Source organism: Macrotis lagotis, chromosome 4 (genome assembly GCF_037893015.1).
Source record: "Macrotis lagotis isolate mMagLag1 chromosome 4, bilby.v1.9.chrom.fasta, whole genome shotgun sequence".
Classification (NCBI taxonomy): Eukaryota; Metazoa; Chordata; class Mammalia; order Peramelemorphia; family Peramelidae; genus Macrotis; species Macrotis lagotis.
The window spans coordinates 60,949,933-60,962,083 of NC_133661.1; the positions used below are offsets into that span (position 1 = coordinate 60,949,933).

General features: G+C 41.6%; 1 protein-coding gene across 12 annotated transcripts in view; it reads left to right on the top strand.

Annotated features, from left to right (window-relative positions):
• Nucleotides 1–12,151, top strand: part of ZMIZ1 (zinc finger MIZ-type containing 1) — a 436,554-nt gene that overhangs the window by 238,094 nt on the left and 186,309 nt on the right. For all 12 annotated transcript variants that reach the window (XM_074232937.1, XM_074232935.1, XM_074232934.1 and 9 more), the window contains one exon: nt 4,284–4,394. In XM_074232937.1, coding sequence (XP_074089038.1) covers nt 4,335–4,394 — 60 coding nt within the window. In that variant the 5' untranslated portion in view covers nt 4,284–4,334. The remainder of the gene's footprint in view (nt 1–4,283; nt 4,395–12,151) is intronic.

The following is a 12,151-nucleotide window of genomic DNA, read 5'->3' on the forward strand; positions in this document are numbered from 1 at the left end:
GGTAGCTTTTGTGTGCGTTTATGTCTTATCTCTTCTTAGCTCAATGGGAGCTAAAAATGTTTCCACCCTCTTCACATTTTCCAGGAGCATTTTGTTTGCAGCTCATTGGATGACCAGACTTAAGAGATGGATAGGAATTGGAAAGGATCCAGTTCATTCTTCTCATTTTACAGAGGAAAATGAGAAGGGAAGTGACGTGCCCCAGGAGGCCTGATCATGCTATGAAAAGTATATTGAATTTAGGATTAGGAGACCTAGGTTCAAATCCTGGGCAGCCCATCCTCCTGCAAGTCCTATGAATAATAGTATCTTCCTGGATTAAATAGTCTAGACTGGAGGAATTAAAAAAAGATGGAATAGATAATTTCAGTTACATGAAATTGAAAAGGTTTTTCAGGAAGATAGTTAATAAAGTAAGAACAGAAGGGAAGCTATTGCCTAGGGAGAATCTTCGTATCACCTTTTTTCTGATAAGGATCTGATATCAAGGATATATATCAATAATTTACATAAATATATAAGATCAAACATCTTTCTCCAATAGATTTGTAGTCAAAAGATATGAACATTTTTTAAATGAAGAATTGCAAACTATTAACAACCATATGAAAGAACACTCCAAATCACTAATCATTAAGAGATGCAAATTAAAACTTCTCTGAAGATTCTTGTCACACCCACAAATTGGCAAAAAAAATGACACAATTTGAGAATAGTTGAAGTTAGAGGATTTGGGGGAGGATAGACACTCATAGTGAAAGTTTGTTGGAACTTTGAATTAATCCACCCCTTCTGAAAAGGCAATAGGAAGTATTCAAAGAAAGTGACTAAGATGTACAAACCCTTTGATCCAGAGTTTCTGGGTTAGACATATACTCCAAAGAGCAAAAAAAAAAAAAAAACCAGACAAACAAATAAAAAGTCCCTTCTCTTTCCCAATAAATCAAAATATTTATTGTAATACTATTTGGTATTAATAGTGAGAGTGTGGGGGGGTGGCTAGGTGGTGCAGTGGATAGAGCACCAGCCCTGGAGTCAGGAGTACCTGGGTTCAAATCCAACCTCAGACACTTAATTCTGCCTCAGATACTTAATAATTACCTAGCTGTGTGGCCTTGAGCAAGCCACTTAACACAATTTGCCTTGCAAAAACCTAAAAAAAAAAAATAGTTAAGAGTCCTGAATCAACAGTCAGGAAGACCTGGTTTGAAAGTTAGGAATATGGTTCAAATCAGCCTCAGGCATTGACTAACTGAGTGCCCCTGAGGATAACTCTATTTGCCTAAATTTCCTCATCTATAAAATGGGGATAATAATACCCACCTCACAATTAATATGGGATAATATACTTTGTAATCCTTAAAGTCCTACATAAATATAAGATGTTATAATTATTATTAATGAAGAAATGGAAATAAGGTATTATGCCCATCTAAGGTGAATGACTAAACAAATTGTGTTATATGAATGTAATGGAATATTACTGTTCTGTAAGAAATGATGACTGGTGAAGCATGAGAAGACATGTGAAATAATAGAAAGTGAAGTCAGCAGAACCAGGAAATCGATATATTGATTTAGAAACAGTTGAGCAGAAAGAATAATTGAAATTGTCACGAGATTATGAGTACCAAGCTTGGATGTGGGAAACTGCCCCCTCATTTCTTTGGAGAGGCGGGGGACTACAAGTGAGACACCCTACTAAGACTGGCAAGTTTCTGGGATGTGTTGATTAGTTTTGCTGTATGGTTTCTTTTTCTTTATTATAAGAAAATAATAGTATATTTTCCAGTTTCCCTCTGAGAGGGAGAAGAAGAGGAGATATTTTTGAAATGGAGGTAGTGTAAGAGCACTCTTTTTCCAGTCTAAATCTACAATCCTATATTTGAAACTAGAAAAGAGCAAAGTAGGGATTCCAGCTCATGTAGAATACTTACCATTCAACAACCATCGCTATTTCTCTTTTGCTCCCCTACCATATGACATTATACATATCTGTTCACTTTTCTCATCTCTCCAAGGAAACCATAAGTTTTTTTTTTGTTTTGGGTTTTTTTTTAGTTTTTGCAAGGCAATGGGGTTAAGTGACTTGCCCAAGGCCACACAGCTAGGTAATCATTAAGTGTCTGCTGTCAAATTTGAGCTCAGGTCTTCCTGACTCCAGGGCTGGTGCTCTATCACACTGTGCTCTATCCACTAAGCTGTTTAAGAACAGGGACTTTTGTGTGTGTCTGTGTAGATTTTTTTTTGTTATTTTTATTTTAAGTTTTGTAATACCAAAAAAACTACGTAAAAAGGTCTTAATGTGTGTTAAATTGATTTGAGTGGAATTTATCATTTCTGACTTGAATGCAATAGATTCTGCTCAAATATTTGTTGAGTGATTTGGGAAGCAGAGGAGGAAGGGGGATGATGCTTAAAATGGTTTCTCCGTCATCTGGTCCCCAGGACAGACTGAGGCCCATCACCTGGAGCATCAACAATTTAAAACCAGAAGAGACCTTAAAATTATCTTGTCCAACCCTTTCATTTAACACATGATTAATAATCACTGATGGATGGAGGAATGAATGAGGCTCAGAGAAAGGTTAAGTGGCCATGGCCACATACTTAGTGGCTGAGCCAGAACTTGGCTAGACTTTTTCTGAAGTCTGGAGGGGAGGGGGGTGTCTGAGATGGGAGCATCCTTGGTGAACCAGAGAGTGAGTCTGGCTCTTGGGTCCAGGTTGGGATGGGAAGGCGAGTGAAGCCTGGCTGGTTTGTAAACAGTGACCTCTGCTGGTCCTATGGAGTAAGGCCTGGGTCTTTTGTCTGACTCTGGACAGAAACTCTCCCCTAAAGGAGAGGTGGGAGATGGGAATCCTGGCCTGGGGGACAGAACAGCCTAAGATTAAGGCATTTGTTCCCCCCACCCAGACGTCTAGTACCTTCCCCCTCCAATCCCCCTCCCAGTTCACTTGTATTTAAAAGGAGTAAGCTTCCTAACTCTTAGTGTTGGGGGACTTTGGGGGCTGGAAGGCTTTGTTTGACAGGTCAATACATCTGTTACCCTCCCCCTTAAAACGATAGACTGGAGCCCGGTAAATCTCATGAATATGTAAATAAGTCCACTTTAATTGGAGCCCAGGGCCATAAACACCCCTGGGGAGTGGAGGGGAGAAGGGAAACTGGACTTTGCATTAGAAAAGGGGGAGTTCCCTCGGGGCAGATTTGGTGGGAGAATGGGGATCCACCTCCTCTCTTCCCCTCCTTTACCTCCTGGGCTGAGACCTGTACATTGACCCCAAAGATGGTGCCTGTAAACCACCTCCCACTTCTCAGGCCCACAAACTCCCTTTTCAATCTTAAGTAATGACTCCCTGCTGGGCAGGGAACCTTTTTCTTGGCAATAAGGGAAGAAACCCAAGAAATAAAAAGCATGCAGGCCAGCCTCTCTGGGGCCTTCTAGTCTAGCTAGGTAGATAGGAGTCACATGCATTTCAAACCTTTATCACCTCTCACTTGACTCCTCCAAAGCTTCTAGTCTTTACCCCTCCCTTTTCATCTAATTATCCTTCCTAACCTGAGGCTTTTATCTTTTCACTCCCCCAGTCTGGGAAATAAATGGCTTCCTATATTCTTTAGGATACCATTTAAATTCCTAAGGCTGGGGGTGTTCAAGGACCTTCCACCATCTTGCCATATTGAACTCCTCCAGCCTTCTTCTCTCTTTTCTCTCCTCCCTCTCCATTTCCCCTCATCTTGATCTCATGGATTCCTTTTCTTCCTTCAAGATTCAGTCATAAAGTCTTTCCTGGAAGCCCACCACAGTCAGCCCTTGCTCCCCAGTCTTGCTTACATTCATTTTATATTCTGCTAAAGATGTACAAGTTTTCTTCTTTGCAAGAATATAAATTCTTCAAGGGTAGGGAGGATTGGATGTGTATTAGCATTCCCAGGGTCTACTCCCATCCAGTATGACCCAGAGAAAGAGACAGATGGACAGATTGTGTGTGTGTGTGTGTGTGTGTGTGTGTGTGTGTGTGTGTGTGTGAACTGGGGGAAATGGGGCAGAGTACTCTTTCTTTTCCCTTTTCAAATGAATTTCTGTGAAAGCCTATACAGAAATTCTGACTGGAGTCTGCTCTACCTGTCCAGGTGTCCTTAAGTGACTTGAGGGAATGTCATTGTACTGGAATTACAAAGGTTGAGTTTACAGGATTTCTACAGTAGGGATATTACTATTTGGGGAAATGGAGGGAAATAGCCCTGAGTAATGATTTCTTCTCTTTCTCTTACCATAGGCTGGAAAACGTGAATGGCTTTCAGGTAGAAGGCAAGAGGAGACAATCAGAATGAATTCTATGGACCGGCACATACAGCAGACCAATGACCGGCTGCAGTGCATAAAGCAGGTACTATTCAACATTGGCAGCCAATTGGAAAAGCAGGGGTGAAGGTGGGAGTGACGGGGAAAAAGGAGGGAAGTTGCGGACACAGAGCTCTTTGCTTTTAGGACTATTTAAAACACAGAGTCTCTCACATGTGTGTGGGGTTGGGGGTGGCAGGGGAAGGCCTGGGTCTTTCCTGTCTGGGGGTGTTTAGCCTGAAAGAGCAGATTTCATGGTGGTGATAGGAAGGTTTCCTTATTTGGTGGGAAGGAATTGACTGACTTGGATAGGAACTGTGGCCACATCCCATCATTAAATGTCAGAGATGCCAGCTTGTGGGCAAGACTATCAAGACTATCAAGTATTCTTTTCTCTTGACCAATCACATCGACACAGGATTCCTTTAATAGTAAATCCTTCTGGAACATTTAAAGTGGAATTTGGTTCAACAAAATTTGTTCTAGTAAAAGCTTATAAGAAGACATCAATTACATAAACTGAAGTTCATTTATAACTCTTCTGGGATCATGTAGCTATTCCTCAAGAGGTTATAGGACCTTCTTCCCATTCAAGGATTCTAGATCATCCTCCTCCTGCCCCAGACATTCCTAACCAGGTCTAATCTCCAGGCTGAACTTCCTTTAATCCTTGCTCGTAGGACATGATCCCCAGACCTCTAACTGTCCTGGCCATCCTCTTTTGCACATGCTCCAACTTGTCAATGTCTCTTCTGCCTTTGAACATGGTACCCCAGAGGTAGTCTTCCCATAGTGGACAATCTGGAAGAGGACTGTCATCTCCCATGATATACACCCCATGCATGTTTTACTGCCACTCTCTTTGGCTGCCAAGCCACAACTTCAACTCATTTTTGAGCTTACATTCCCATTAAAATCCCCAGATACCTATTTTTATGCAAACTTTGGTCCAACTTTGCCTCCTGAGTGAGACTCAACTGACTCCATCCTTAGCAAAGATCTTCCCTTCCCTCACCACTTTATTAGACAACTCAGACAGTAATTGGAGGATGTTGTGGAGAGAGGGATGCCTGGAGAAGACTGCCACTGTAGTACATTATCCTTGACTCTGAAGGAGAACATGTGATATCACATCTCATGCCAGGTTTCTCTGGTTCTACCAGCAGGATTTGGACTTGCCTCAGAGCGGGAACACTATACAATAAACCAGCCACATTCTTCCACCCACACCATCTATATATAGGTTGTTGTCTGACTCTATTTTTTTCCTGTTCTTCTGTAGAATTCTTCTCTACCATGTGGCATACCCACAAAGGTAGCTGCATAAGAGATATTCCCTCATCAATGGAATAATTAATCATCAAACAGAAATTGTGTGTTAGCTGTAAACTCTCTGCTTTCCTAGGGTCTCATAGATCAGAATGACTTGCTTGTCAAAGGGACAGCTAGTCTCCTTGAGAATTAGAAGATATAATTCCTTCCCTCCAGAAGCTTTCCCTCTACTTGGGGAGTCTGGTTATGCACATTTAATTAAGGCAGTTTGATAGTCAATCAAATAGCAAACTGTAGGGTTCAAAGTAAAAGTATTGGAAAATTTCAAAGGAGGGAAGATAAGGATGAATTACAGTAGTGATGGAAGGTTGTAGAGTGAACACACACACACACACACACACACACACACACACACACACACAGTAGCGAGGAGTGAGGCAGGAGCCTGGGTTAGAATTTGGTATGCAAAACCCTCTCTAAGGTTTATCCTCTGAGGAATTGAAGCTTCTTAGTGGGAATGACGGATGTGTGTCCTCTGATTATCATCAAGCAAAGGCATTTTGAGATGCTTGCTTGGGGTCTGAGGAACAGGAAATTGAAGAAGACTCTTCACAGATTGAAGCAAACCCAGAACAGCTTCCTGAAACACCAATTATGCCTCTCCTTGTGGCATCTCAACCAGACCCTGCTCTTTGCTGGCTTGCTGGGCGACAGAGAGAGGGGCCCCCTGGCTCACTAAGCTTCCTTCTAAAACAGCCTCCTTTTCCCCTGCCCTTACTGCCCTCCCTTGGCCCCAGAGAAGCAAGATGAGTCCCAGGAGCCCTGCTTCTAAACAAATGACAGTTCATTTTGGATGCTTACACTCCTCTTCTGTTTGTTTTGGCTGAGTCTCCCTGGCCCCCTTTCCTCTACTGCATCTTTTGATGACCAGAGATGGAGCTTCTCTTTGATATCCAACTTTGCTTTTTTGGGACTGGTCTCCAAAGCAAATGGATGGGCATTTGGAAAAGAAAAGAGATGGGATATTTTTTTTCTGGTTCTGAAAAAGAATCTAAGCCCCAGGTTATGGTAGGCTACACAGGAAAGGATTTGGACTTTGAGGTCCTAGAAACTGGATTTAAATCTATTCCATGATACATCCCATCTTCTCATGCTGCCCTGGTCCCTTAGGAGTTATTTTGAGGAGAGATGAATCTATAGAGTAGACTGAATCAAGTTGTTGTCGTTTTCAATTGTGTTCAACCCTTTGTGTCCATTTGAGGTTTTCTTGGCAAAGGCATTGGACTGATTTGACATTTTCTTCTTCAGCTTGTTTTAAGATGAAGTAGCTGAGGCAAACATGGTTAAGGGTCTTGCTTAGGTCACACAGTAGTAAGAGTCTGAGGCTGGATTTGAACTCTAAAAGAAGAGACTTCCTGACTTGGGGTTCAGAGCTCTATCCACTGAGTCACCTAGCTGAGCCTTAAGAGTTGACTCCAGGCATCATAGATTTAAAGCCAGGATCAACTAAGAGTTGAGTATACTATTTTCCATTTCTGGGCCTCAGTTTCTTCATCTGTAAAATAAGGGGGCTGAATCAGATTATTTGATATTCTCTGATTCAAGAATCCCAGTTCATTAAGGCCTCTTCAACATTCCCTCCTTAAAAGATGGAGAGTCCACTCTTCACAGGACGGCTTTTGTTTAGACTTTTAAAGTTGGGAAAGGTTTTCTTTGGTCCCCTAATCCTAGTCCCACATCTTTTAGGGGCTGTTTTCCAAAAGCTATACCCCATGTTGTGATCTTTTCTCAAAAATCTGCTGGTTTAAGTAGAGTTTATCATAATAACAACAGCTGATATTTTTATAGTACAATACGTTTTATATTTTACCTCCCCTAAACATCTCAATAACCCTTGAGAATTATTTCCCTTTTACAGAGAAGGAAACTGAGTCTGAGTCCAAGAGGTTAAAAGAATGCTTCAGATCACAGAGAACATGTGTCCTCAACAGGAACAAGAGAGACTCATTCACACACAGATGCCAGATTCTGATAGAATACTTTGCCCAGGGGCATTTAAATTTGAATCAATCCTCCCACATTTATTGAGCCTGTGGTGGTACCAGGCTTTGTGGCAGGCACCAGTGGGGGACTTGAGGCAGCTCAGGGCATGCTTGCTCTGATTCCTAGGAATCTGGGATTCTGACTCACTCAGATCTGCTGCAATGAGTGTTAATAAAAGAGCTCCATTTTGAAAATATGAGGGGCAGGTGGGAAATTAAAATGAGAAAAGGCTGGGTGATTCTAGGGTAGCCTTCATGTGTCTTTTATTGTTCAGAGCTGGACTGGAGGTTGAGTGTTTCCTCTGAGTACTCTCTCTCCCTTCCTGATGAGGGGTCTTATTAAAAGGATAAGGTGAGCAACAGGAAATAGTCTGTTATCAGGGTCAGGCCCCATTGCCACCCTACAGGCTCTGAGTCTGCAGAGCAGATAAGAGACAAAAGTGGGGAATTCAATTCAGGTTCACTTCATTCTTCCTGGGACCCCTCATTTGTGCAGAGCACTCTTCTGGGAGCCTCTTGGCCAGACAGAACAAACTCTATTTTTTTTTTTTAATTCAACCAAAACATGACTGTGATTTAGGTAACTACTTACTCTGCTCTTTTGAAATATTTGTGATTTCATCATTATGTCTGCCTCCTCTGTTCAGCTTCAAAGCTAAAAGTAATGCAGACAACACTAAAACTGATGAGCACAGAGTGCTTATCCTAAAGTACCCACAGGTTAGCCTCAGATAACCTTGGATTCCTCATCATATGGGACACATTCACAAGGTTCTTATTAAATTTCTTTATTGAACTTATGATTTTTTTTTCTGTGTAGGAAGTTTTCCATGAGGAACTTCTACCAATGCACAAACCTTGTTTTCTCTACTATTTATTTAGAGAGGGCCCCAAGAGGAAAAGTATTTGCCCAGTAGCACAAGACCCATAGCCTTCCGACTCCAAGACCAGCTTGTCTATCCACTATGATCAAAAGTTAAATTTCTATTGCACTTTAAATCTGGCCTAAGTAAGTCCTTCAAGATAGGTAGTATGACTATAAGTATTGCCATTTTACAAATAATGAAACTGAAGGTCAGGGAGATTGTGACTGGTTTTTATCAAAGGAAGCATAAGAAATGCTGACTGGAAGTCCAGTTTTCTTTCAACTGAATTTTCCTATCTGTCCCTAGGGCATCATTCTTTCTGTAATAATATGTCATTCAGGGGTGACTAGGTGGCACAGTCCTGGAGTCAGGAGTATCTGAGTTCAAATCCTACCTCAGACACTTAATAATTACCTAGCTGTGTGACCTTGGGCAAGCCACTTAACCCCATTTGCCTTGCAAAAACCTAAAAAAAAAATATATAGTGTGTGTGTGTGTGTGTGTGTGTGTGTGTGTGTGTGTGTGTGTCATTCCTAGCACCTTAAGTCACTTGGAATTCCTGCTCTTGCCCATTTCTTTCAGGGTGGTTTGATTGCCTAAAGTATATTCACCAGCCATTGGTTAAGGCTAATGTACCCTTTAATGAACTTTAGTTCCTTCCTCTCTTGGTCAAGGCCATGTGATCTAGACCTAGTCTCCAACATTCCCAAGGGGAGTTAGTCATCTTCCCTGGAATTAACTTTTCCTAGGGCTAAGAACAAACAATCTTTTCTTCCTGTTTCTTAACTTTGGGCCCCTGCTAGATGTTCCCACTAAGTTCCTGTTTCCTCTCTAAGAGAAATTTCTAGCTCTTGGTTCATTAGCATAGTAGAAATGATTGACATGGTCTCAACCCAATGACTGCTCATGCCTTCGGACTCCAGTTAGCTGCTCTTCTTACTCCCCCAGGGGTTCTCTTTGATGGTTCATCACTCAGGTGCCCTCCCAGGGAAATGACTTTTTCTGAATCCTATCATTATAGTTTTATAGCATCAAAACTACTTGAAACATACAGTTATAACCGACAGTTTCCACCTTCTGTAAGAAAAGGGTCATTCTGTCACCACCTCCCAGCAGGATTTGCCTTTTACTAGCTCAAAGGCCTTAAGCAAAAGGGATGAAACTCCTGTGTGGCATTTCAGATATCAGTGAGCAGGTAAGGGAGAGATACTGGCGGGGAGGGCAGGCCTTCAGAGACCTGAAAGCAAGCTAAGAAGTCAGCCGCCTGCTCTTCTTACTTGTGAGTCCAACCCTTCAGATGGGAAACTGAGCACACGCAGGGACATTTTATACAATCATAGAATGAGAGTTCAAAAGAACCTTAGAGATCTGATATTTTACAGATAAAGAAAAGGAGACTCAAAGAAATGAACTGACTTGTCCAAGATCACATAGGGAGTATTGAGATTCGCACTCAGATTCTGTGACTTCAAATCCAGTGAGGTTCCACTTGGGCCATGCTTTGTCCCCAAGAAGTTCTCAGACCTGAAATCAGTCCCAACCCAAGAAGCTGAGGTTTCAAATTCCATCCTTGATGACTGTTAGATATATGATCCTGGAAAAATGAGTTAAACTCATTGGACCTTAAAAGATCAATCAGTTACTCACTAAGTATTTATTAATCACCTACTATGTGCCAAAGACAAAAAAAAAAGAAAAACCAAAAACAGCCTTTGCATTTAGAGAGCTTACAGGTTATTTGGAGGAAATGTGCACATTTAGATGTATATACAGTGGACATCAAAGGATCGAGGGAGATTGGAGGTTGGGGAGACACCTCCATAGAAGGGTAAAGTAAAGAATGTCTTACAGACATAGGAGACATCTGTGCAAATAGACAGAGTTGGCAAATGGAGAGTCCATAGATGGGGAACAGCAAGAAGCCTGGTTAGGTTAGGCCTTCATGTGTGTGAAGGCCAGTACCTTCCAATGATTCTAAAAGAGGGTTGTAAAAAATGGTTGGATAGGAACAATTGAAAACTTGGAAGACATTCCAATTTATTGTTCAGTTATTCCAGTTGTGTCTGACTTTGGGGTTTTCTTGGCCAAGATAGAGGAGTGGTTTGCCATTCATTCTTCAGATCATTTTATAGAGGTAGAAACTGAGACAAACAGTTAAGTGATTTACCCAAGGTCACACAGCCCTCAAGCCCAATTTGAAATCAGTATCTCCCTGACTTGGTCTTCACTGCATGACCTGTCTTCTCATCCATGGAGGTGCTCAATGAGAGGCCAAGTAACCATTTGCTAGCTACATTATAAGGAAAAAGAATTCATGCTTTAGGTAGGATTGAACAGGATGACCTGTCTTCCTTTCCAACTCTGCTCTTCCTTAATAGTTAACATTTAACTAGCATTTAATTAGGTCTACAAAAAATTTTATACATATTATTTCATGTGATCCTCACACCAACCCTGGAAGGTTCCCTTGTTAGGGTCCATTATTACCCTCATTTTACAAATGAGGAAACAAAGGTTCAAAAAGCCTCAAGGTGACTTGCTCAAAGTCATACAACTTCAAAGTGTCTTCCTGATTACAAATCCAGTTCTTTTGTTGCTAAAGTCCTATGGGACATGGACCACCATTTTACCAAATCATGGCCTCACTAGTTGGCAACTGCAACCATTTCTGCTTTATTCAGGACTCAACCAGCTAGCTGGTGCTCTATTGGATTAGGGGGCCCCACTCTCTCACAGTTTGATTAAGGAGAGGAAGAAGTCATGGAGTGGATTCCATGGGGGGTAGGGGCCTAGGTGCCCCCTCCCCATCCGCCCTGGTGAGTTGGCCTGGCATTGCTAAATCAATGTAATCACTCGTTTAGCATAGTTAAGCAGTTTGCTCCTCAGAATTACCTTATTTGCATGACTTTCCATTTCAGCAGCAGTTAAACATGGCAAATGAGGCCCTAGCTGTTGGGAGCATGACATGTTTCAAAGGAAAGGGGGAGGGGGCTACATAATGGGGGGAAGGGGCAGGTGCATATGGGGTTCTCTCCCTCTCAGAAATACATGAGTTTTTACAAATTAAAATTCCACCTTAATTTTCCATGGCAGCAAATCAAAATACATAAAGTAGATTTTCAGATGTTTTTGTTTTCATAGCCAGGCTGTCATGTTAGTGTCTTGATATATTCATAAAATAACAGTAACCCGCCGTAATTGCCTTTAATTTCGAACTGCTTATTGTTCCCATCTTTACTTTGTTGTACCTAAGAAGCGTTGTGTGTGATGAGCATCTGTTTTCTATATTTAGTGGGTGTGAGTCTGGGTGTCTTGACTGATTTCCAATTTGGGTAATTGCTTTTTCTCATCCTTTCGTTCCCCTGCTAGTCTTAGGTTGGTTGGTTGGTTGGTTGGTTGGTTGGTTGGTTGGTTGGTTGGTTGGTTTGTAGGTGCCTCCTCCTCTGAAGAAATATTACAAGGAAGAAAAGTGAAGGGTAATAGAAGCAGGGAGATAAGGATCTTCTCCAGAAGCCTTGTGACAATCCCCTTCTAGAACTGCCTAGTCCATTCCAGGTCATTTGATTTTTAGAAAATTGTTTATTAATACCTGCATACAGGGTCCTGGGAATATCAAAGTCTGT